The 27820-nt window shown below is 39.4% G+C and overlaps 1 protein-coding gene across 9 annotated transcripts in view; it reads right to left on the bottom strand.

Moving 5' to 3' along the window:
• lrp1bb (low density lipoprotein receptor-related protein 1Bb) overlaps positions 1 to 27820 on the bottom strand; it is a 336417-nt gene that overhangs the window by 98210 nt on the left and 210387 nt on the right. For all 9 annotated transcript variants that reach the window (XM_079666350.1, XM_079666351.1, XM_079666347.1 and 6 more), the window contains 15 exons: positions 25104 to 25235; positions 24657 to 24884; positions 23588 to 23762; positions 23201 to 23295; positions 19410 to 19559; positions 11831 to 11971; positions 11602 to 11727; positions 11049 to 11180; positions 7182 to 7316; positions 6877 to 7006; positions 6062 to 6188; positions 5770 to 5921; positions 5013 to 5137; positions 3989 to 4360; positions 675 to 864 (listed from right to left, as the gene is read on the bottom strand). In XM_079666350.1, coding sequence (XP_079522476.1) covers positions 675 to 864; positions 3989 to 4360; positions 5013 to 5137; positions 5770 to 5921; positions 6062 to 6188; positions 6877 to 7006; positions 7182 to 7316; positions 11049 to 11180; positions 11602 to 11727; positions 11831 to 11971; positions 19410 to 19559; positions 23201 to 23295; positions 23588 to 23762; positions 24657 to 24884; positions 25104 to 25235 — 2410 coding nt within the window. The remainder of the gene's footprint in view (positions 1 to 674; positions 865 to 3988; positions 4361 to 5012; positions 5138 to 5769; positions 5922 to 6061; positions 6189 to 6876; positions 7007 to 7181; positions 7317 to 11048; positions 11181 to 11601; positions 11728 to 11830; positions 11972 to 19409; positions 19560 to 23200; positions 23296 to 23587; positions 23763 to 24656; positions 24885 to 25103; positions 25236 to 27820) is intronic.

Raw genomic sequence — 27820 nt, 5'->3', positions numbered from 1 at the left:
CTGTTAAATCAGGTATTCAATAAGCTGTTGATGCAGCTCTGGTGTTAAAATGCTAAACAAGGCAATCTTTATCTCAGTGAAAAGGATTGTTTAAAACAAAAAAATAGGGTCTTGAGATTAAAAAATATATATATATTTAACACTAAAGCTGCCATTTATTTTTGTACGTAGTTTTCTTTAATCTTGTTAATTAAGTGGGATTTAATTGTTAGATAATTTGAAGGTTTCTGGAAACGGTGAGAGGAAAGCATTGTCAAGCCTACTTACCAACATAAGCAGAAACCTGTTTTTATCTTAAAAAGAAAGAAGTCCTCAGTTTTGTAATATTATTTAAATGCAAATGTTGTTATGTTGTGTCATCTGGAACAGTAAATAAAATCAGAGCCTTTTCCCTGATTCAATGTGTATACTGAATAAGGCTGAGACAATGCAAGTTAGATCAATTGTTGTATCATCAGCATAGCAAATAAAATCAATGTTATGCTAAAGGATGATGACCCCAATTGATAAACACATTGTAAAAACTGAGCAAAATATGTAATTATAGGTACAGAAAATATTTTGAGTGAAAGTATCAAAAGCTGAATTTAGGTCCAGAGTTTTCTTGGATTAACTGAATGATACAATAATGCAGAGTAAGAGACCATTCGGAGAGATATAAAACAGCTACTGACTTTTGACACTCATCCAGGGCCAGGACATGTGGATGGTCTTCCTCCGAGAGAGTGACCACAGCGTTCCGGCTGAAGGCTCCGACTCGTGTCTGGTCCACAGTTTGTCTGGTGATGGTGGAGGTGGTGGAGCTGGTCCAGTACAAGGTGTCCCAGCCCTGGTGGTACGCGAGGCCCTCCACCGAACCAACATCTTAAGAAAAGAATACAAAGACAAATAAGAATTTGGCACAAGTTAGAAAGAAGAAAACGTGTTCAGACATCACAAAAGAAGCACTGGTTTATTTAAAACACACAGGCCAGTCTGAAGGACACAGATGTTTGAAGCGACATCTAGCAAAATCCAAAAGTAGAAAATGCATCCACCTTATTAGTGTGTTTCATCATTTGTAAGAAAAAGAAAATCGGAGTAAGAGACCATCTGAAACTTAAGTGTACACAACATAACAAGGTTTCTCCTCTTACAATTTAGGTCCAGGGAGAACTTATTGATATATATATGGTTGTGTGGCCTTTGGTAACGAAATCAACCTAAATTAAAACATTTAGGTTATCTCCCACTGCCAACAGGGGCCACTTAACTGTGCTAAAATAAAAAAAATTGACTTTGCTTGTAACAGATGGCAGGCCTCAATTGTGTTAGAATTGGGATTAAGTTTCCTCTGTGATTGACAGGGAAATGACTTCATGCCTGACTACGCCGGACAGACATCTATTTGTTGATGCAACAGTCACTCAGCACCTGAATATGTTTTCGTTTCTAGAGCAATTTCCTAAACAGAGAATATGAAAATGACTTTGCAGCCGCCCGAGGCCTGTGACTGACAGGCAGGAGACCTCCATGGAGAGACACTGTGATCACAGACTGAAAACCCGGCCATATTCATGTTTTGATCATTTACTGAGATTTTGTATTTGCGGCAACTTAAATGACCTTTTGAATATGACCTCCGTTGTTTCAATATTCCAAGCACCGACCAATTTGAATAAGTCGGGTCAGAATAACTGCAGTAATACAATGTCGCTGGGTTATTATGTAGTCATGTTTATGGATATGACTACTGCTCCCAATGGACCACTGTAGGGTATTTGTGGAAGCCTTTGACTTGGGCATTGTTTCCATTATGGGAGGGAAAAAAACACTTTACATGGCATGCTTTTAAAGCAAAGAAAATGTTGACACAATGCAAAGTCCATTAGGCCAAACCAGTACAACCATACACAAAAGAGAAAACCCAACACTAACAGTGCTCCTGAGTGCAAAAGAGAACGTTTTAGGATAAAGGAAGCATTCAATTTCCCTTTGAAGAATTATTTCCTACCCTGATACAGCCTATCCATTAACATTCAATAAAGCCACCGGCCCCTAAGCTATCAGATATAATGGTGTGTCTGCCGGGTTTGTTAAGGCTTTGGAAAGATTACCTGCATGAATCAGGTTCTGTCTCTGTTTGTTTGTTCATGTGTAAATCTTCTTTGTTCATGTGTTATTGCTGTCAAAACAAGGGATCATCCATCTGAAGAAAACTCACTACAAGGTCCACAAGAGCACCTTCTCCTCTTTGTTCAACTCAATATGAGCAACAATAAAGGCAATATAACATACATTTAACAATGCCTTAGTATTCATATATCCTTTGTTTAGATGTAAGTGTCATGAGCTTTGTTTTTGTGTAATGTTTCCCGTTTTATTTTGAAATGCATCATCTCGCTAATTCTAAGAGTTCTTTGTCCTGGTCCCCCTGATCTGGTGCTTCTTGTCAAGGTGCGTGTCCATGTCTCCTGTGTCGTGTTATCCTGTCCCACATTTCTAATGTGCTACTTTCCCTCTCTTTTACCTAGCCTGTCATTTGGGTTTTCGTGTCCTGCCTTAGTTACCCCTCATGACAATATTCGCCCTGATCTCATTGTTTTTGTTACCATTTGCACACATCTATGCAGCTCCTAATTTGTCATAATTGTGAAAATGTGGCCGATAATAGCACATTTGGCTGTTGCCACTTATATCAAACCTATAAACTGAAGAATACTTCAGACACCACTTGAGTCGGCCAATCGCTAATTAATAGTTAGCAATAAAAGGCGTCTGGCAGCTTGGAGTTTCTCACATATTGTTACCGGGGCAAGGCAGTAATTAAGGGGGGACATGGAGTATAATTAGGGAAATATGGATGATTAACATCTTCACCTTTCTGAAAAGACGTGATGAATGCAGAAACCTTTAGAGGGAAATAAAAGGATGTCTTGCTTTTACATAGAGTTAGAATGGTAGTGGTTTCAGCAAGACCAATGGACTTGACAATATACAACAAACTATAAACAATGTGTTGCCCTTACATTATTGTAAGTACAAGAGCAGGCATTATGGATTCAAACATTTTGAATTCTACTCAAATTAATGATTTGCACCACTTTGATTTTGCATTTAGCAAGTGCCAAGGTGTGAAGGGCAAATCCCGACAGAGGGTTTTTATTAACGCCTCCTAGAAGATGAATGCATATGCAGAGAGCTGCCTCAGCGGGGGTTTGAGAGATGGGTCGGGGGGATATGCGTGAGTGGGAACGCTCTGCCAGTCCCCCGGTGTGAGGTGGGATTGGGAAGGTGCTGAGCCCTTGCTCCCAGTAGAAACTTCACAGGATGGCAGATGATGCTAGCCGAGCAGAACAGAGGGTTTTGCTGTTCATCTGAATCCAGTCATGCTTATCAAGACAGGACTGAATGGGATTTAGTGAAGGGATAGAGAGGGATTGGTATCACAGTCAGTAAGCAGAAACCTTTCAAACACAGGTATTATACTGGTTATTGGTCTTTTAGGAGCCGGTACAAAATTGTCTAGCGATACTATTAATGCTATGCCAACTGCTAAGTGAATATTTTGTTCCAAACAAGGTTGTCCTATAGGAATAAAACGAAAATAAAATAAATGTAATTATTATCTGTTGTGAGCAGCACGTCATTACAGAGGCAGCTGAAGTCTACGGTCAATGTCTGGACTCGATATGCTCAATGACAGTGCAACTTTGCAATTCATAAGAATGGTGGAAGCACTTTGATCTTCATAATAAATCAATGCAGTTTTATTTAATTCCAAATAACCTGACACGAAAAAAAAACATCTTGGAAACATTTACGCGCAAAAGAAAACATATTATGTGGCCTTTCAGACAAATGTATTGATTGAAATGGGTAATGTATATTTGTCAAATCAAACACTGCCACCATGACACCAGTTATACTTTAAAACAATTATGAGTTTCAGAATACATGTGTGGGGACAGATTGGAAATGTAAAACCACTTATGCGAGATCCACTTACTTTCTGCAATAATAGATCTTCCTGTCCAGTCATCGTTTATCATCTGGATGTTCCCGAAATGGACATCGCTGAAAAAGATGCGGTTGGTCCGAGCCGCATTCTGACTGTAGTCAGAGGCCAGGGCTATGACATTCTTGAAGAAAGCAGGGTTTTCAAAAGGCTGGACAGGTGAGTTGAGGTCGTTTTCGTCTGAAAGGTGGATGCTTTTCAGTATGGTCCTCTCTGAGAACAGCAGATAACCTTCGTAGCGCTCACATGCAAAGCCGTCCTCGGCCAGGCGGCCATGGGCACAGGAGCACGTCCGCCGGCCACTACCGAGGTGGAAGCACAGCTGTTGGCAGCCTCCGTTACTACGAGCACAGGGGTTTGTGCCTGGAAAAAACAAACAAGATCATGTTCTATTAAAGGTCCCCTATTATACTGTTTTTCATGAATATATTATAGGTCTCAGATATATACAAAACATGTCTCTGAAGTGTTTGGCTCCAAATACCAAACATATTGTAGCATCCCATAAACCCCTCTGTTTCAGCCCTGTTTCAAGTCTGTTACTTTAGATGAAAATAAAATGCCACTCCCCACACCCCTCTGCAAGTTAAAAAGAACACAATGGTGCTCTAGGAGTAGATTTAGGTGATAAGGTGGGAGCTGTTACCTTGGTTGGTGATTGGCTAATGGTTACACAAGCCAAAAAAATCGTTATGACATCATAAAGTGGCCAAAATCTGATCAGCTCATTTTCAGACAGGTTTTTATATAAATGGATCAGGACAAAAAGAGAGAGAATCTTTTTTCCTGAAACGGTCAAAATCTCTGTACACAGAAGGGACACATGTTTACGTATAAAAGACATGAACAAGTGGATTTTGCATAGTAGGTGACCTTTAAAATGTACGAGACAGTTAACAATCACAGTTACAGTGCATTAGCAACACAATATTTTCAAAGTAAATTAAAAAAAAGACTTTCATAGGCAAAAACCGCAACATTGTGAGTTCATTGTGTAAATCAATAAGACCTTCACCTTTTTCTCTGCCTCTATTAAAGACTGTTACATCCTTTAAATTGACCCCCAAACCACTCTTCATGGTCACAGCCTCGCTGGTGTCAGTCTTGAGGCCACGTCGGATAGAACCATTGGAGTGAGCCCTGAAAAACATCCGGAGATACGAGGGGAGGAAACATTCAGGGTTTTGGTTAAAATAATGAAGCCATACTGTAATCAGATTTGTATTAGGGTAGGGTAATTTAAATACTTTCATTGACATTCATAAAGCAAAATCAAAGACTGCAGTCACCCACATACAACTCTTGTTATGAAGTCTATTTAAATAGATGATTTATCTCAAGTCAAGAGGTTAAAGTCATCCACAACAGATAAACAAACACAAGAGACATGCAATTCATTATCCAACAACCTTTTTTTTGCCAATGGTTTAAAACCTGACTCAGTCAGCTTTAGATATCCAACAACGCTGTTCCGAAGAACCGCAAGCGTGTCAAAATACATAAAGCGACCAATTTGTATAAAGAGAAACATGTCTTCATCAAGTTTAGCAGCATGCTTTAATTACACAGAATAATGAGGAAAGATTTCTCCCCGCTGATGTAACTGAATACTGAGTGTTTACAAAAACAGAGAGCACAACACCCCCACTATGAGAATCTACTCTTCTCTATCTGTTCACATGAGACCTTTAAAGACAAGGGTTATTGTCAGTTTAGTGTTTCAGGATTGCAGGCTATTGCATGTGTGTGTATTTATGAATCTAATAAATTACCTGTCAGACCAGTAGATGTATGGCCCAAACACAGCCACTGAGAACAGGTCCACGTTGGCCACTGACAGTACAATCTCCCGGCTCTCACCTGTCTCAAGGTTGATCCTCTCGATCTTATCTGTGCGGGCGTCGCACCAGTATAATGTATTTTCCTGGAAGATTATTTGGAAATTCATATCACAAAGCAAACCTCCTAGGCATTTCAGCTACAAAAGAGATGAGGTAGGGGGTACAGTATATAGGAGAGGCGCGGCAGGGGAAGAGGTTGGTGATAGTGTTTGTGCAAATGTACCTCATAGTCAATGGAAATTCCGTTGGGCCACATGATGCCTGAGTTGACCAAGGTAACCTGGTCTGAACCGTCCAGGCGGGAGCGGCCGATGCAGGGGTTCTGGCCCCATTCAGTCCAGAAGAGATAGCTGGCGTGCATAGCAGTATACAATTATGAAGTAGTCTGTATAGTTGGCCTTTATTACCAATTTTGCAATGTTCCCTCCTATATATTTTGCTCAATAGTGGGACAACTAACCAAATTCATCTTAAGTTGATTAACAAACGTTCCAATTTCAGAATAACTATAATAATAACACATAATAAGGTAACAGTACATTGTGAGCACTGTAAATTATTGAAGAATAAAGACACATGCACAATAAATAGGGCTGCCAACATTAACAAGATACAACTAAATATTACAAAATTAAACTAGTAATTTTATAATTGACGCCACTAATGATAAAAAAAACTGCAATGCAGAAAATGCAAGGTTATTGCTTAACCAATCTTTTTTTTGTATTACAGCCAACAGACTTATTATTTATATGCCATTTTGGGAAAATATTGCCACATTGCTGATCTGCAAATATATCTGTTGGACTTTATTAAAAAAATATTTTTCCAAAATAACGTTGTGCTTTTGGTTGTACATGTTGTGTATTCATCTCAATAAAAATGTGATCACAAAAAAAAAATGTTTTCCACTTAGCACGACTACTTAAAAGAATGTCTTATTTATACGATAAAGGCTTTTTGAATAGAACTGTTAAAAGCTATGTTATTGAAATGTATATATGAAAATTATGAAAACACAAAGAAAATATGGCCTACCCCTTCTGTGGATGTACTGCGATGGCTCTAGGCTGATCAAGTCCTTCAGATATAACCACTGAGCGGTATGCACCATTCAGGCGTGATATTTCTATTAGATTGAAACCATGGTCTGTCCAATACAGGTTTCCTGAGGAGAAAAAAGCAATAACCAGGCGTAAATACAGAAGAAGGCTTAATATGTTCACAAGTTGAAGTCAAAACAAACACATCAGTGCCTATAAAGTGAGTATTTTCACCAATCAATACCAACTTGACAGCCCTTGGTAATAGACCCCGAGCGCCGGGGGAGTAGCGATACTAACCAGCGATCCAGTCGACAGCGATGCCCTCCACGCGGCTGATGCCTGTAGTGATGATGTCCTCCCTCCAGGTCTGATCACGTTTGGCCCGGGATATTCTGTTCAGGCCCATGTCTGTCCAGTACACAGTGTCATTGCCTGGAAAGCCGTACAATACAGAAAATGACCAGAGAAATGGAGACATTGAATATGGCTGCCACAAAAGTAGTTATGCACAAAAAAGTCTGCTCATGGCACCACTTTACACTGCAGCAGATCCCATTTCACCAAATGTAGCATGCGACCATACAGTATGATTGTGTAAAAAAACCCACACAGTTCATCCACAGCTCTTTGTTAACTTACAGTGCCTGGGCACCGACAAAAATTGTCAGCCAAAATGTACAGGGCAGTATATTGCTTCTGCAAAACATGGTGCCGGTTAAAACTATTATGGTCCCTTTGTGATTTTAAAGCCCAATTAGATAAGCAAATTAAATAGTACGTAATTTATTTATGGATCGCAATCTTTCAAGTGCATCTTTCTGTGCATTCCTGTCAGCTTGGCTCTGTGTAGGTTGTTAGGAGGTGTTATATGTTTATTTGCACGTTCTTGTTCCTGCTGCCTTCACACTCTCCACACGCATACACATATATGAGAGCTGCAGGGCTTTCATCTGTTCTGCTCTGGCAGCCTGGCTTCTGTAATGACAAGTGAACGGTGTGCATAAGCTATCAGCTGCTGCCTTCTGATGGGCTTCGGAATGCATTAGCATGTTGCACCTGCACTAAGTAATAACAGGGTGGACAAGTGGCAATCTTGTTCTTTAATTTTGAAAGACACAATTGTGCCTTTCACTCTGCTTAATTTGTCTTTTCCAAAAGCTGCGGCCTCACACCCAGATTACTATTGATATTTGAGGACTCTCAGAATCAGAATTAGATTTTGGTTTCTCTTGATAGTTATTGGATGACAGAATTACATCATATTGAGGAAAAAGGTCTATAAGGATGTTCGTATTCCAGTAGAGCGCAGGGGGCTACTAATATGTGATCATATGTAATTAGATTTGGCATGTACACCCCTTAGGGTTGACAAATAATGGCTACTGCAAATGTCTGCCATGACCTGACATTAATTATCTTATTCCCTAGCAGATCATTTGAATACCTACCAAGATGACTACAGCAATGCTCTGTGGGGTTGTAGTTAGGCTTTGCAGCGCTTTCAGCTGAACGCTAATGTCAGCATGCTAACATCATCACATGACAGTACTAGCATACTAATGTTTAGCGATTTGAATATTTACTATGCCCATGCTAACATTCTGGACTAATAAGCAATGGGCTTGTTACTCATGGCAGTATATCCAATCTCTGTTGAGGCATTTCAATAAAATACACAAATATAGACCTTTGGGCACGCCAATTCAAAATCCAGGGGAACACCAAAGTCATTTCAATGCATCATCTGGGAAACACTAAATACAAAATAATATGTGTAGTAGGTCTAGCTGTTGAGATATTTCAGTTATAAGGGTTAGAGCCCAATGTAGTATTTTTATTTACAGAGAGAATAATATAAATGCAATAATCTTTGTTGCATTAAAAGCAATATTTAATTATATTCTGGTATTCTTTTCTCCCTTCATTAGCTACCAGTTTGTACATAACAGTCACGTCCAAATCACATATGAGGTCTGTTGATCCCGGCCTCTACCACAGTCACTCTGTTGGGAATAACATATCAGTTTCAGCAGCCTATTGCATACATTAACACTTTCTAATCTCATTTTTTGCAAACATACAATGGAAAGTCATAGAATACATTTCGAATTACCCAGGCATTCATTTTTATCTGATGCTGCTTTCTTAAATAATTGCTTCGTATCCTTAGTATGTGAACCCTTGTGTGTAGGTAGTTTGTTTCTGTTTTCAGTATGTAATTTCCTCTACACTGCTTTTGTTATCATGCTTCAGTGGCAACCTATTACAGATGTGGAACGCTACCAGCCTATTGTATATTCATAGCATTTGTTGGTGTATCTATCATTTTTATCACGTATATAATATGAAAGGAAGCAGGGATGTAACAAATGACAATGCAGGCTACTAGGTCCATGTTTTGCGATGCACGTTACGGTACCTTTATTTGATACAATATCTTGGGAATTGCTTTGTATTAGGATTGTTTCCGAGGGTTGTGAGGAAATACTTATTCATGCTGAGGTTCCCCGGTAATGTGAACTTATTACTCTTTCATCTACGCTGCACTCCACACGCCCACAGACCATTATTCACAAGGTTCGGGCCCGGTATAACAAAGACCTTTCCCTCCCCCTTGTTTTAAGATTAAGGAGATGTTGCACTGTGGGAGGAAGGGAAGAGCAGTGTGTTGTGTAATAAAATGTAATGTAGCACCATCAGTAGCGGTGATGTTTCATGAGTGATACACTCACGTTACCAAAAATATATTTTTTTATAGCTGACATGGTACAAGTTGTTTTTCATTTTGTATAGAGAAGTATGCGTGGAAATGCTGATGGGGAGGAATAGTAACAATTGTCTCATCAATTATCTCTCCACTTGACATTATTAAGACCACTACAGAGCAGCTGGCCTGGAAAGGATTCCACTTTAGGGGGCCCATGTGCATGCCAACACAGATCTTTAACCTCATCACACAGCTGTGTAATGGTGTGTCTAGTCACTGTATTAACTGTGTTTCATATAAAGGTTTCTTCATTATTGCACTAAATGATGACAAAATATGCATTTTTGCTTTATTGGGGGGGTCTGGGGGGATCCGAAAACCAGTCAGTATATGGTGTGAGGGTTAGGGTTAGGGTTAGGGTATTGTTGTGAATCGAGTGGCCCATGGTGGTGGCGGGGTTATGGTATGGGCAGGCGTATGTTATGGACGATGAACACAGGCCACTCGATTCACAACATTACCCTAACCCTAACCCTAATCCTAACCCTCACACCAGATACTGACTGGTTTTTGGACCCCCCCAGACCCCCCCAATAAAGCAAAAATGCATGTTTCAGAGTGACCTTTTATTGTGGCCATTCTAAGGCACACCTGTGCAATAATCATGCTGTCTAATCAGCATCTTGATATGCCACACCTGTGAGGTGGGATGGATTATCTCGGAAAAGGAGAAGTGCTCACTATCACAGATCTTTTCAGATTTGTGAACAATATTTGAGAGAAATGGTTATTTTGTGTATGTCGAAAATGTTTTAGATCTTTGAGTTCATCTCATGAAAAATGGGAGCAAAAACAAAAGTGTTGCGTTTATATTTTTGTTCAGTGTATATACGTTTCCTCCTCTCAAAGGCACATTCGAGGTCTATTGCCTAACCCTAATGTCCATTCATAGACGTATGGTTATAGATTGAGGTATGGACATGCCCTTTTGAACAAATTGTCCTGGGAATGTACACAACATTTAAGAAGTCTTTCATTCCGAGCACCATCAATATTCTTAACTCAACAAAGAGACCTAGATGATTTTAGCCACAAACATTGATGTGAACTGTTTAAATGTGTAATATGATCGATGTGTTTGTATTTTACCGCCTGCTTTTCTGCTTTTTGTCTCGGTGTTTCTTTGTTTTGCGAACCAGAAATAATACATTTTAACCCTAGTTGACAATACATGTTTGTTTAACAGAAGAGCAACACAACCCACTTTTTTTTGCAGGTAAATCAAAGGTTATTGCAAAGGTAAGCCCACATAATAACTTTAAACAGCAGGAACACACAGTATACAAATGTAACCGTGTCCCAGACCAAAATACATATTCTTTAAGCTTCATTGGATCTCTTACAGTTTAAATCTGATACCAGCATCGAAAAGCTCTCAGTGTTGAATGATATCTGACCTGCATGAAAGTCAACTCCCACAGCAAACAGTGTTCCAGTAATGGGCATGAGGGCCTCGCTGTTGTCATTTGGCTCAAGAGCCATTCCCCGGATTCCCTCGTGGATGGAGTACATCAGAAATGAATCAACACCTAACACACAAGAAATTACATTTAAAACACTAACCAAAATGTATGAAAGCATTGGAAAATAACAATACGATTATGTATATTCATTGAACAAAACATAATTGTTTGACAAAAGAAGTGATGAAAGCAGATTTTACAGATGTATTGGAGCGCTACTAGAACACAGGTGTTGATGTCAATATGTTGTAAGTAAACAGAGGAGTCCAAATCAACCTTTTCAGGCAGGGAGAGAGACTCCCTCTGGCAAACATGTTGGGATTCAAGCCTTTACAGACAATTGACATGCACACAAACCTATATAACACACTATAGGAAAGGGAAAACTCCCAGAAGCATAAAAAGGTCTCCCTAGAGATGTATGTAAAATATCACGATGATATTGCCAGCTCTAGAGTGCATTATTAGCACGTTTTGGCTAACGTACCCTCACAAGACATACGGTCGCTACGCAAGTTGTAGCCAACAGTGCAGGAGCAGCTCCGGGTGTTCTCGGAAGTTGGGAAGCAGAGCTGTGAGCATCCTCCGTTGTTGATCTGGCACTGGTTTCTTCCTGGAAATAAAAAAATAAAAAACCCAGCACAATGGCAATAAATAAACTACCACAGATGAGAGATTGAGGGTATTGTTTGTGTTTGTGTTGTGAGCACGCTTACCTTTCTGACCCTCCCTGTCATACACTTTCATATGAACAACCCCACTCGTCTTGTTTCTCAGGATCACAGGGTTGCGCCCGTCTCTCTTGGTTACCGTTCCCAGCTGTGCCGATTCCTCATCTGCCCACCAGAGTTTTCCTCCTGTAACCATAAAGGTTGTTTGTTGCAGATATAGAAAGCTATGGGCACAGGTTCAGTAAAGCAGCAATGTAAGGGCACATTCTGCAACATTTATGTCTTCTTTACTTGGAAATATATGCAAATCATGTTGTGATTAGAAAATACTACAGCACAATGAAATACCAATTCCTAGAGCAAACGGGTGCTTCAGCTTTCACTCTAATCTACCAGGGCTGGCACTTTTATGCCATACAACCCTTAATTCTCCAAGCTGAATTGAGATTAAAAACTGGGATCCCTTGTTCCCTGCTCTGAACACCGGCTTGTGATAAGGCTGGCATCTGGCAACCTTTTAACATTATTTACCTTGATGTTTGGAAAAACAAGAAGAAAGTCTCTTAGATATATGATAATAATTTAAGGCGGAGGGCACCATAATAGAGTGGTATTTGCAATGTCTACAAATACCATGCCAGCATAAATACATTAATATTATTTATTTTCTATTTAATCTTTTTTTATTTTGTAAGACTTTTAATTTGAGAAACCAGTGCCTTTATTATGGAGACAGATTTGAAAAGGGGGAGATAGAGGGGATGCCATGCGTAAATGGCCCCCAGGTCTGAATAGAACCCGGTTGCCCCCCAGTAAGACTGAGACCCAGAACATGGGCATTGGTATCAAATATATATTTATGACTATTGTATGCACACAAAATAACTTTTAATCATTGAAATTGAGCAGATGCCACGTAGTGAGCATCAACAGCAATGAGTCTCAATCTAATTTGGTATTGATATTTCTGTATTTATAGAAAATGGAGAAATGTATTGCAATTCTGAGACAGGCAGACATGGTCTCATTGAATTTTTGACTTTATAACTTTAAGCTTCATGAGTTTTCTTCTTCAAGAACAAAGTGCTGTGGGGCCAGTGCATCTGAAGACATACACTGTAGTTGTTGTGCGTCATAATGTTTCACCGTCTCCTCCCTGACAGCCTGGATAGCCTGTGTGACTGTGTGTGACAGTGAACCTGCAGGCTTAGTTCTGGCGTCGTGAACATAAATGATGAGTGTGTCTTTGTAAAAAAACAGCCCATGCACAATAGGCTCCTGACCCCGTCACACCCAGCCACCACCGCACAACCCCCCTCCCCCCTCCATCTCTGTCCTCAGCAGGAATCAGTGATGCACTCTCCAGGCACTTTGCCACAGAATCTACAGACATGACAGGAAATCTCAAATCTCAAATCCCACTGAAGTGCAAAGTGCAGAAGAGCCGTGTGGCTGCTTGTGCTTCCAAATAGAAGCCTCAAATGGGGAGGATGGACCTGAGATAAGTTCTTTTTTGAAAGGGCCAAAATTACAAAAATGGAAGCATTACATAGAGTAGGCGTGTTTTAGAATAGGCAGCGTAATGGAAATGAAAAATCATATTTGTGAAGTACCATCAAAATTGGCCATTGTTAAGGATAATTTGAATGAAAAACATATTTTAGAAGCATGGCAACCCTCCACTGAGGATCTAGTGTGGTAGGAAGCTGCAGCCACATATGAAATGCCTTACAGGTAAATACAATTGCTTATGGTTTGTGCAGAATCAATCCCTCTGAGCAGTAATGTTGGTGCACACACAGTTGGGAGTTTATGACTCTCTAGGGCTATATTATATTACAGTACAGCTACAGTATACACAGAAGCAACCTTGTGTAGAAAAGCATACAATATGTTGTTATGAAAGTGTTACTTATTAAATGATTTGGCAACATGTTTTCTTTGACTAAAAACAACCAAAACATCCAATCCAATCCATTGTATTTCGATAGCACATTTAAAAACAACAGAGTTGAACAAAGTGCTGTACATCAACAACTGTATAAAAACATAGAATAAATACATAAAAAACAGACAGGAAATGAAACAAATGTAAAACACGAGACAATGAAACCAGATCAGAAGCCACAGACTGAGAAATTCCAACCCAGTCTTAAAAAAAACGTGTAATAACTAAGTTGGTCCACAACTTGGGACGTAGTATTTCTACAAAAACGCCTCTGAAATTGTAAGATCCCTACGTTTTTTTTCACCATTCATTTCCAATGGCTGGCGTCCATGTCACGTGATCTTTACATTTCTCCCTGCAGAAAAAAAAAACATGGCCGACCTTTTTTATTCTCGGTGGAAAATGCTTATTTTAAGGTTAGTTTGGCCATTAAAAAGTCATCACATAACGGCATTTTAATACACGGTTCGGCTGCATTAAATATTACATATCTGCCGTAATTCTCTATTTTATAGAGCCCTGCCAGGAGAACTGCCGCCAAAACTGAAAACGTGACCTGGATCATAAATATATCAGCAATTAAACAGCATCTTACATTTATTTTCACACAATGTGTCTCCTTGCAGTATCAACACTAATTTGGCTGACTTTTATATTTAATCCAATTGGTAGATAGGCTGTATTTACACCATAAAGGTGCACAGCTGATATAAAGGGACACCTAGTGGTTAAAGCATGTTATTGAATTTCATTATTTTTATTATTAGATATTAATAGGATCCCTATAAAGTATATTCATTACTCGTTATTCTCTACTAATAGTTAATTAAAGACTGTATATAATGACTATTTTGCACATCCCTTTCAAGATTTCAAGATTTTCTAAGGTTTATTGAAATGATCATATACACAACTACGGTGTAGTTATGCATTGAATGACAAACTTGGGTCGCAGGTTCCTCAACAGTGCATTACAAGACATCTATCAATATGTGTGTATACCTCCAGCAATGTTAACTATGTTGAAGCACTTATTTTAACTGATATTATATGTATTATACTCATATAAGATGTATGTAGATAGTATAAGAAATGTGCAGAATATGACAGTTTAATGGTGGAGTATAGACACATATTGATAGATGTCTTGTAATGCACTGTTGAGGAACCTGCGACCCAGGTTTTTCATCTCCGACCTTGTCAGGTATTGAACAATCAATAAATAAAGAACACAGAATTATTAAATATAAAACACAGAATGTGTGTGATTATACTAAAGGAGGGGGGGGGCGGGGTGGACCCGTTCAAATCCAGTTTTGGACAGTCTACCGTGGTTCCATCCCATTTCAAGTGCGGTCAAAAGGGTTCACACATCACACACATACAGTACGTGCATCCCTTTAAGGTGAGGAACTGCTTTGTTAACTCCATTTTTTTTAATTCATTTAAAATTAAAATAAATCTACACAGGCAAACAATTCCCACTTGCATTAATAGCTTTGGGCTAAATGTCATTACAACAGGGGATGTCAAACGTATTTTCTCAAATCAGACACATTCCCATGAGCACAAATGACAGTATACATGCAGTTTACCAAACATTTGACCCTGGAGGGCATGCTAGCTTAGATTAGCTCTGCACCCTGTGTTAATTTGATGCCGTGGGGACCGCTGGCTAGCTGTGATTGCTCGCTTGTGGCACATCATATTCAATTTCCACCTCAACTGCTAGTTTGATTCCAGGCAAGTCAGGGCTGATGGATCACCCACACCTTTTTTTTTTCTTTTTTTTTTAAATAGAAGCCCTTACCTTTGCCTGAAGCCAATCCAATTGTAACAGAGCCCCGGGATCTGAGTGGATCGACCTTGTGTCACTAACAGTGCCTTCATTACGTCTTTTCACAGCCAGGCCGAAGCAATCTTCAAGACAATGCATGCAAAATAACACAAAAGCCAAAAGGAAATCCAAGCAAACCCATGTTTTTTTTTAACACAATGCCCATGAGACAAATTGTCAGTTCCATCAATTAGAGTGAAGCTCACAGTAAGGGTTACATTTATGGATGTATCTGACAAAACCTTTACAGCAGCAGGTGATACTGTATTTTATTCTGCAGCAATCAGAGAGAAATTGATGGTTTGATTGTTCTCCACTCCACAGATATCACCTCACTAGAATAACCTCTTCCTCATCCACCATACAACTCAAACTGTCCTTGTCTACAAGTGAATTCGTTTTGGAATAACCACAAACCACTGTGACCACGTCGAACTTATTGATTGAGGTAAAAGCCAGAAGAGAGTCAAACCACTGGGGGCTAATTATTGTTGATTGCACAAGAGGTCTTAATTACCCATAATCACTTGCCAATACCTTCAAGTTATTTCCCTAGCACTGGTCGCATATGCATTCATCTGCATTATCCATGTTGTACTTTTCCATGAGGTATCTAATCGTAGTCTGGTGAGCGAGCAAGACAAATAAGACAGAAAGGGGAGACTTGGGAAACTTTTGAGTAAAGAGAGTGAATGTTCAGCAAATGCACTTAATTGCATCTTTCACCATGGAGACAAAACAACAACGTCTGCAAGAAGGGACTTCACTCTGTAATGGGCATCAGCAATAGTCTATGCGCTTGTCAACTAAAGGAGCTTGAGATGGGAAAATGGCATGTCTGCCTTCTGCCCTGCTGTCTCCCCCGTTCTCATTTTTCAGCTGACCCTATACATTTCACAAGTATATAATAGTCTACAGCAGGAGTTTTCAAAGTGTGGGAAGGTGAGCCTCCCCTCAGAGAACATAAGAACAGCCGCGCCCCCCCTCCCAATTATTATTGCTATTATTATTATTAATATTATTATTGTTGTTGTTGCTATAATGCAGGGGTATTATTATCCAGTGGAAAGTCCTTACCTACTGGCCTAGTTAAATCAAACTGGTTACTTTTTTTTGGCTGGGCAGTGTAGTTTTACACACCGTCTTATTTGACTTTCGCAGGACTTAAAACAGTTTTTTGGGGGCAGACCCCCACAAAGAAAAAATATATATTTACACACGTAAGGTCATCATCTTTACAGTTTTTTATGCTCATCGAGTCATCCGTGAGCAGAGCATCAAGTTGGCATGCCTATCACAGCTGAATGCGGCGATTACCATGTGGAAATTAAAATGTGCGCTTTACTCAGGTACAGTATTTATAGAAAACGTTCATGTTGTAGTGTTTAATTGGTACAATATGTTTGAAATCCATGTGAATAAATGCACATACAGTAGTGCACAGTGATGTTGTAACACTCAAGGCTTCAAGTGTCAGAACAATTATATTTTAATGTGTTATTGACCACTTACAGTAGATTGACATAACACACTTAATATCTGAATGTACAGTGGTAGAATGTAACTAAGCACATTTAGTCAAGTATTGTATTTAAGTACTGTGTTGACATACTTGTACTATACAATTTACTGTTTCCATTTAATGCTTTTAATGTTTCTACTCACAAGGTCAATACTGCACTTCTTTACTGGACTACTTTTTGGGATAAAGAAAAAGAAGACTATGCTTTATACGATTGTATGCAGTAATGGACCACAATCAAACCAGTATTTAAATACAACTACAATTGTCTTTTGGTTTGTATTTTGTGCCCTTATCGTGTACATGCTGTTCAAAAAGCTCTTTATTTTCTCATACTGCCTGTACTGCAGCACCTCTTTTCACCCTCTGTCTGAAACCAGAGCCCAGTGTGTTCTGATTGGTTGAATGGACAGCTCTGTTGTGATTGATCAATCGCTTAGAGAGGTCCCACCCCTTAGCTTTTCCGGAACAATGTGTTCTAGTGTTAGTATTGAATAGTGATGTCATTATGTTATGAAAGTAAACAAAGGCGTCCAATGGAGGCAGAATGGGGAGGACCCCAAAAAGCATAACAGGGCCTCTTTAAGACAAACTGCAACAATACAATATTATGACATGTATTTGTGGTGATAAAAACAGAAAAATATTAATATATTTGAAGGCACTATGAAAAGAGCTGTATACTGAGTACTTTCACTCTTAATACTTTAATTACTTTTGCTGATGATACTGCTCTAGTTTTACTAAATTAACAATTCAGTAATTTTTACCGCAACATAATAGACATTCCACAATTATTCTATGCCTATTTAGAAAGAATAAAAGCAATTCATATCTCATTAAAAGAGGTCATCTGAGCATTAAATACACTTTCATGCCTGCATGAATCCAAATGTAAATGTACAAGTCAACCAGATTGCTACTTTCTCTACATTGAAATTCATCATATGATAAATCTGCAATGGAATTTCTCTATTTAACAGAGTATTATAACAATACAGTTACAGTGCTGTTCATTCTACTATTTGAAACAATTTCCTCAACATAACAAAAATGTCATTAATTTTGATTGATGGAGACTCGCTAAAATCGTTTCACTGTTTTGCTGTACCTGCTACAGTGCAGGAAGACAGCCATTACTCTATGTCACCTCCGGTTTTATCTCCCATTTGTGAAACGCAATAATGAAGTCTCCATCTACCAAGAAACAGTCCTCCATAGTCAAAGTATGTACTGTAAAAAGCCACAAATATGAGGCTGGGAGCTGCAGAAGGCTGAATCTAACAAAGCATTGGGACTCCATTCTGCCACAGCTGTGTTAGTGTGGTGTTTACGCTCTCAGCACATGCCGACAGATACCCAGAACACATGAAACGAAGGCCAGCCACGATCAATAACAAGCTTCAAGAAACACAAAGTATCACCCTGACAACACTAATTGTATTTCTTTCCTTAAAAAAAATAAAGTGCACTTCGAGTCCAGACGCACACACACACACCAACACCCACACACAAATTACACTTACACATCTAACGGCACTGTTCAATATGTTTGCTCCCTCCTCATTACCAATCTTGGCAAGAAGAGTGCATTTGCATAACTCGCTGGGACCCTTCCCAATTGTCAAGATTGCAGCAGTGTGAGACAATTTAAAATTATAATACTGATCTTTGAGGGAAGAAATAAGAAGCGGCAATGAATTTTATTTTATTTGTCACTGATTTGAAATGTACAGGTACAGGCCAAATAACTCTGGTTAATATAAAACCAATAACGGTTGATGTATCGCTTTGCACTCGGTATTACGCTTACTCTTTAGTGTGTAATGACTGAACAGGTATATGTCCTGGTTACCAATGACAAATGGTGATAATTGGAATCTTTTATTTTTCAGGAAAATCTGAAAAAAGTGGGGAAAAAATAGCCAAAGGGGAAGACTGCCACACTTACACATATGGCTTGTTTCCAGAACATGTTGACTTCGATTTCAGGAGATTACTAAATGAACCTGCGAGTTGATGGATGATGTGACGCATCGGATTCAGCACAGATACCCAGAATAAACACATAATGAACATCCCCCTCCCTTTTCATTACAAAAGGGGGTGAGAAAATCAATCGTCTATCACTGCTGCACTGTGTTTTAATTATCTGTGGCCCCGTGGTACTTCACACAAAGTGAAGCACAACTGTTGCGAGGGGCCGGCTAAATAGCCCCATCCTCCAGCCACTTAACTGGTTAAATGCGTAATCCCTGCACACTCCCTGACTAATCCCCAATGGCAATCTGATGCACTCGTGACAAGCTCCACTCACCCATCACAGCCAGAGCGGTGCCTTTGGATAACTCCCTCTTTAGAGTCTCCAGCACTTCCAGCCCATTGCCGTCCAGATTGCACCTGTTGATAGTGCCATTGGTCGAGCTTATCCAGTACAGCTTGTTGGCAGTGTAGTCTATTGAGAGACCTGAGGGGACAAGTGAAGAGAGGACGCCAGGTTAGCACTCGTTTCGCTAGGATTCCCTAAAAAGACAAGCAAAAATGTATCGAAGTCATTCAAAATAAGAGTAATAACAAGCTAAATCATGAAAAAGCAAATAAGCTGTAAAAAAAAAGAGTAGATAAGCATACATGTGACATTTTTTAATGGGAAAAATGTATCATTTGAGACATTTCACTGAACAAAGAACATTATTACTTGGAAATAAAAAGCTGACTCAACCATCCTTTGTACTGTAATGAGTTGCACCATATGGGGAAATGTCTATATTCAGGTTACTCTTACTACATTTAATATGCAGCCCACAATAATTCTCCTATTACTTCAACAGTATTGCAACAGCACATGACAGAGCTGCATTTCCTCAACAGCTCTATGTATTTGGTTAAATAAAAGTACGCTAATAGAAAGCTTTATGGGTCCACTGGAACAGACAGTATGTGTGGGGATCTGTTTATACGAGCTCCAGCTGGCATGAAAAATGAACAATAGTGAGACTGACTACTTTTAAATCTATTTCCTGGCCAACTGGATGGCTCTTTTTAGAATACCGCTGTGAACGATGAACAAATGAAGGCAATTTCAGTTGTGGACCCCTGGACAACTCACTGTCTCCCACCATGTGTTGGATTTATGTCTGGCAGATTCACAGTCACAATGCGTCATTAATTTACGCTTGTCCCCAGGTCTACCCCATAATCATAAACGAAGCCAGTGAAATATGGACGCGCCCTGCTATCTGTATTGCTGACAAGCCGGGGAGAATGAAGAAATACAGGGAAGACAATGGCGCAGTTTGTCTGACAAAGTGGGAGTTTAACCTTGAGCTTTGTGACAACAGCCACTTGAAATGAGGAGCAGCTGATTGTTTTTGCTAAATCGAGCAGCAATGGCTCACTTAGGCATGCATCATGGGGTATAGAGTTAACACGCAAGAAGTAAGAAAGTATAATGATAGAAATGTAATTCTTATGAGCATGAGTCCTAAAAACTGTAACACACCTTGCAGTCCCCTGGTCTCGAAATCAATGTTTTTTTAAAGCCTGATATAAGTTCTATGCTTAACTCAAGCTGAAAAGATTGGCAGGTTTTGATCTCCGACATAAAATATGACACTAAATACGCCACTTGTGAATGTCCGAAGCTTCTTTCTGCCAAAAAAAAGCAAGTTGCTAATACATTACATTACATGTCACTTGTAATGTAATAGACGCTTTTATCCAAAGCGACTTACACACTCAATACTGTGGGCAATCCCCACAGGAGCAATTTTGGACAAAGTTTCTTGCCCAGGGACATGCTGACTGTAGTGGGGTTTGAACCTGTGACCCTCTGAACCGAAACACCACTGCACCACTGCACCACATGCCTGTGACTAAATGAAACGAGCTCCTGCCACCTGTCATTCTGCTTATAAATATGGTGATAGTGCTCAGTAGAAAATCAATGTTAGGTGAGATTAATACTGTATGTACAAATATAACAATCATATCATCAAAAAGGACTACATTTCCTCACTACGGCATACAATTCTCTATATCTACCCTTTTTTCCTAGAATATTCTCAAATAGGGATGCTGGTGGCAGGCCCCCAAAACTCAATGATACATCAAGATAGAAAATCTTACATTCCAGCACTTTCCTGTCCTGGCAGTGCATCACAGCAGAGAACATCCACTGCCCCTGCTCAATGATTCCTCTCCAGTACCACACTCCTTCATATTTCCGACTGTTTAGACAGCCGGCTGATTCTACTGCTCAGCTGCTTTTTGTGAACAATTATCCTTAGCAATGTCCTCCTGGTTAGATTTATACTGCAATATGGTTTTACAAAAGGTGCTTTCTCTTCTTTGAATACAGGGTATTACAACCGGCCACACACTTACTGTACTGTTTTTTGAGAGGATTGTACAATAAGTGAAATATCTAATCCAGAGAGAACTGGATTTTCAGATATGGATTGTTTGGATTTCTTTGCTTTTTTAGCCTTTTTGGCTTGAGTATCACAGATGAGTACAAATGGCTTGAGTCTGCTGTGTGCTCGAAAAAAAGAAAGCCTTTCAGAAGAAGTGCCCCCTTCAGGTTCTATTTGCACATATGTCACTTCAAACGACACAAACGACAGCACCTCCAAGTCCATATTTGTGGGAGCCTTTAAAAAATGATCCAACAGTCAGAGAGTGAGACAAAATTGTTGGTGATAGAAGGGGTGGGGGGGGGGGGGTAGAGCATTGCTGTAGAGATGTGCAGCTATTCAATCTCAACAATGCACAATAGGTGAAGCGGAACACAAGAAGTCATCATGCAACGTGGAAGGCAGGCCTTTGGTAGATGGAAGTGGGATACAACGGGCATGAGCAATATGCAGTTCAAAGTAGAGCCATTAACATTACAAAGCAATTTTGGTGTCCAGCCACCAATTTTGAAAATGACAGTGTGCCCTGTTGGATCTTTTCTGTCTATACCTGCAGACAAATGTCTTGACGAGAATATACTGTAAAGCAAACCAGGATCTTCGTAGCTTTCTTGTTCGCCCAAGTGATATACTTTCCATCGTGACGATCGTTTATGTTAGAGTACAAGGTTAGTCCAGGACTGGTTCATGTATCATCGATGCTAAATTGCACCATTTATATCCATAACATTAACTCCAATGGGAAGAAACATATTGTACAGAAGCCATAAGAGCATCCGTAGAAAAGAACCGTCTAATCGTTAACCTTGGCCGCCTGATGTATGTCTGTAGGCATTAAAACAAGAAAAGAAGTAACACAAATGTTGTTGTTTTTTTGCCCTCACATCAGCCCTATGTTTGTGTAGGTTTGAAAGAAATAGCCAATCTGGCCCCTTGACCCAAATATCCAACTGATCTATTTGTGTTACTTTCCTGTTAAGATAGCATCACAAAGGCGGTGGGTGTTGAAGAGCATCTCAACATAAACAAATATTACTGATTGAATTTGAAATCCCTGCACATGCATTGAAATAAATTGATTATAAACAGATTAATGCAAACTGAAATTACCTAAACGTTCATGTAAAAACCTTTATCGGGTTATCTTCGCGAAATCAAGGTTCAAATAGGGGGAATTATATTGAATTAATTAGGAAGGAAGTGAACATGGATGCAAAGTGGTTCAAGCGGCAGCACAGATGTTGATGCTGGAAAATGTAATTGAATTATATTACCATAAATTGAACCCATAATCAAATAACGCAGACACATTTCCTCAATTTATGTAGCCCAAAAAACAAACAAATGCACTTAGATTATAGAGTGAATGTAAAATATTACGTTTATGTAAACTGAACAGAGAGATGGGGGGAAAAAAAAGTATATTTGCAAATAAAAAGAAATAATCTTCATGGCTTGGTCACCTTTGAGGAAAGAGCATTTTCCCACCTCAAAATCACTCGTAGTTAATGGCTTTTCCAACGTGTTGTTGGTCAGAGGCCTCAAATAAGGTATGTGGTTATCACAAGCTGTAGATAATTGTACTCTTGTTCTACAACAATGAACAACGTCAGTGCACCAGTCATGAATGCACGGAGCATCAATGTGTCCAAACATGCTAACTCAGTGTGCCATCTAAAGCCTTCATACTGACCTACAGGATCCCTTTGATTCTGGTGGAGGACCTTGCTGTTACTCCCATCCATGTTGGCAATGTTAACGGTGTTGCCATCTGTCCAATAGATTTTTCTGTGTGGGAAAGATGTGAGGTGAATAGTGCGTTATCCAGTCAGGCAGAATACATAATAAGGTTTAAAACGTAGTCAATGATCACTACGTTGTTATTATTTGAACCATGAATGTAAACCAATAGACTTTGTTCCACCGGACAACCTTGTACAAATGTTTGAACCCTAGATTTATTTTGACAACAACAAGGCTTTGATCCCTAGCACAGGTGAGGTCTGTAGTGAAGTTTCCTAACACTATGCATTGAAGGTGATGCACTGATGGAGTGTACACACTGCTCTAATCTACTTACCCCTTGGCGGGGTGCACTACAAGGCACCTTGGCTTATCAATGCCGTGGATGATGGAGGTCTTCAGGGAGCCATCAAAGCGGGCCACATTGATTTGTGACTCGTCATTTTCGGAGCTGAGCCAGTATAAGTTCCTGGAAAGCCAGTCTAAAGCCAGACCACGGCAGTTGGCTATGTCTGTCAAGGAGAGAATGGAAAAACTGTCACTCCTTAGTGAAACTATAATGTAAATTAGCTCAGGCTAGATTTGACATAAACAAAATAAAGGAATGGACGGTATTCAACAATGTAATACACTTTTACTTGTGTTATGCCTTGTAATCATGTCAAAAGAAGAAAAAAAGTATAATGACAGAAATGTAATTCTTATGAGCATGTAGAGTGGTGCAGTAATGAGTCCTCAAGACCGGATCATACTTTGCATTTAACCAGTTCCGGTTCCCTTGACTCAAAATCAATGGTTTTTTGAAGCCTGAAATATGTCATGTGGTTAACCCAAGCGGAATAGATTGGCAGGTTTTGATCTTCGACACAAAATATGGCAGTAAATACTCCACTCGTGAATGTCCGAAGCTTCTTTGTGCCAAAAGAAACCGCCTCAAGCTCAGCGGTGGTGATGTACAGCCTTGCGACCACGACCATGATATAGTTTGTTTATAGCATTACACTTTATTTCCTGCCAATCACATTTATCCTTCAAAAATCATGTTGTTGTGTAAATGTTATATACCCTGCTGAATAATACGTGTTAAGTATCATAACCAAACGTTTGCCAGAGATCTTATTTTCTTCCATATAAGGAAAACCTATGGAGAAATCCCATTGCTTTTTGTCGAGGGGGACTTTGCGATGCAAACTTCCTGGTCTGGCCTACAAAAATGTAGAAACCTATTCAATAAAGTTAGTAACCGACACAGAAACAAACAATCAAAACAGGATTGCATTCCACTGCTGCAGAGAGATTATGTGTCAGCAAACCTATCCATAGTAGTTATTATACTGAACATTGTAATACATACCACATGCAAGCTTAGATGTTGTACTCAGTATGGATGTCTGGAATACACCAACCTGCATTTATGATGGTTTCCAGCTGGGTGCCATTGATGAAGGCCCGTTTGATGCTCTGGGTTTTGATGTCAGCCCAGTAGATCCTCTCCTCCTGGGCATCATAGTCCACCACGGTGACATCATCTATGTCCGGCACCGTTAGCGCTGTCATGACGTTCATATACGGGTTGTCTATGTCCACGCCGCGGATTTCAGACCGCCGGACGTACAGGAGGAACCTTTTCAACGCTGGTGAGATCATTAATAAAGGAATTATTCAAGATTTTTTTTGAGACTTTGCCAAAATGCTCTGTCAGACTCAGTATAGAGGGTGATAATAATAACCATATGTACGTAAAAGCTTACCTCAATCAAAAGCAACTTCACATGTTCTCTATAGTATCCTATGGTTATGTTCCGATTACATAAGGAGAAAGCATGAAAAATGAGGAAGGTGTTCTGGCTCACCAAAGCAGGATTGTTTGTTGGGAGAAAGCTTCATCAGGTGTGGACAGGTGCAGGACGCAGTGCGGTTGTAATTGATGAGACACAGATGCGAACAGGGACCACTTCCATCATTCTCCTCACATGGGTTGGAGGCTGACGGGAAGGCAAGAGAAAAGGAACACTTCAGAACGATCAGCATGACAAGTTGAGATGCCAATCGAGCAGATACGCCATGATAAATCCTGGAATTGAATAGGGCTTGATCCTTTCCCACATCAAACTTACAAACAATACTTTCAGAAAAAAATCATTGCTGAAAATATCTATACAGTAGTCATGATCTGGTTCTCACCGTGCAATAGCAAAAATAGCTTTTAGCGTGACACTTCACTAAACCATGTCATCAATTCATAACAAGTGTGGCTAGTTTGAACATTTCAGGGGGCTCCTTTTTGAGTGTTAGGAAAAAATGTTGGGTTGGGACCATTTTTTGCTGAGATTGATTGACTTTCCTTCTTGTTATTGGGTTTTTAGGTTGATATCTTGTTGAATTGGGCCTTTAGTTTTCGAGACATTGACATATATTAGTACAAATAAAAGACATATTCAGATTTGTATTCTTTGTCACTTCTCAAGAAAGATCTCAGTTAGACTGTTACTGTAGGGTAGCAGGTTATCCATCTTAAGAACCTTAGTTGTTGACAGATTCTATAATAAGCAAAGCACATTAGAAGAAGTCCATTTTAAGAATTTCTTACTCTAAACTAGTCAGAATAAATCACCTCAGCAAAACTAAGGTAAGTCAAGCTTGGTTCAATTATTTCCCATGAGGCTGCAAACTCTTTTTAGGCCTCAAACACATCAGTTCTCACCATCGACTCTGGATGATTCATGTCAAACAAGCTCATTCAAAAGCTAATTTCCCGTAGTTCCTTCAGCAACACATTAGAGAACCCCATTGCATCACAAATGCAGCTTATTGAAGACGACAACAAATCCAACTATCTCTCGAGCTGGAAACAGCACCCAGCTGACTCAGTATGCTAATATGGAGAGAACTGAACAATGCTGCATTCACCTGAATCATACTCTTAATGGATGACAGACAGCAACAAGAGAGCCAGAGTGTTTGTTTGCTCTAGACTGTCATATGTATTTGCAACACATAACGGAAGAAATGTTAAGCCACTGAAAATGACAGAACTCCTGAAAAAAAGTCAAATTCAAGGAAGCTTTGTATTGCTGATACAATTGCTTCTTTTCAATGAGAGATGCATATTTGTTTTTTGTAATACTGCTGATAAAATTACTATGTGGTCTATCTGCCTGCAAATAACTATTTATCTGCTACATGGCATACAAATTACAATGCTTACAGTCACATTGAGAATAACAACATTGATGTGTGTAAAAACATAAAACTAGATGTTCCTGCACTATGCTTCTTTTCTCCCTAAATACCTTAAAGAAACAGGTAAACAAGGAGAAGCAGGAGAGAATTATGAAGGCTATGGAAGGCTAAGCCATCCCTATGTTATTGGTCGCTATACTGTCGTGAATTAGACAATACCATTTCCAGATGTTCCCTAAATGTTTAATATTCAAGCTGCTGATACGATATTGTTAAGACCAGTAACTCTGAATACCAGCCTGTAATATAGGGCTCTGCTTAAAAGCTACAATGGTAGCATTTAAGTATTTAAGCTACCGTTGTAGCCTTTAAGCTAACATTAGAATGTTGTTTTTTGGTAGCTATTAGTTGTAATTTGTTTGGTCGAAATTAATTTAACCAACCCTAACCAGGATCAAGGACAGTATACACTAGTACAATTACTAGGTATATTGAAGACTCTATCGTGCCAATATACAGTAGGCCTATAGAGAAGATGTCATGCCACTCAATAGAGTGTACCAAACCCAACAGCGGAAAAGATAAATGAGTGGAGCCATTATTGACTGTAGTCGGAAGTGTTATTATGTTATCTCATTAGTCAAAATCTCTGAAAATGTAATTACTTTTATTTTAGTTTGTTTATAAAAAGGTGTAAAAAGGTATACAGGTTTCTTTGTGATTCTCTGTAAGGAATCAGCAAATTATCTGTTCCAACTGTCATCACCTTGCACCGCCAAAGTGCCTCCTAATTTCAAAAGGCTTGTTAGCCAATGTAAAAACACAGCCTTGTCTTTCAAGTGACACGTAATGCATTTACAGGCTGTTTATGCCTCCAGTGGAGCTTCACTGTGGTACCTGCTGAATAACTAAAACCAGCTGCGTATTGTTGTCTCCTTTCTTCACGCATCCCTCCTTTTTTCTTTTTCTCTGGTCCAGATGTTTTGTGGTCTAGTAGAGCGTAGCATTTCTAGGCAGTAGTCTCACCGCCCCCCCCGCTGAGCTCTTTTTAATAGGATTAGGCATGCTGACTGTCTTCTTTTGAAAAAGCAGTCTTATTTGCTCACACTTATCTATGGTGAACAGTCATGAAAACGCAGATACAGGAAGGAAACAAGCTAATTAACTCATGACATACTGGCAAAGCAGAGAAATCACTGAATAGATGCAAACCCGATTACCACCGTAATAATGCCCATTTAAGGATGATGGCTGAAATATGAAGAAAAGCAAAGGCGGATAAATAGAAAACTTGGCAATGCTGGAAAAAGGAATTGCAATTGATCTATCAAACAGGCACTCTTGGCACTCATGGTGGAATTGTTAATCAAGTGTACTTGTGGAAGTT

Source organism: Notothenia rossii (genome assembly GCF_949606895.1).
Source record: "Notothenia rossii genome assembly, chromosome: 2".
NCBI classification, from domain to species: domain Eukaryota; kingdom Metazoa; phylum Chordata; class Actinopteri; order Perciformes; family Nototheniidae; genus Notothenia; species Notothenia rossii.
This window is presented reverse-complemented; position numbering and strand designations above follow the sequence as displayed.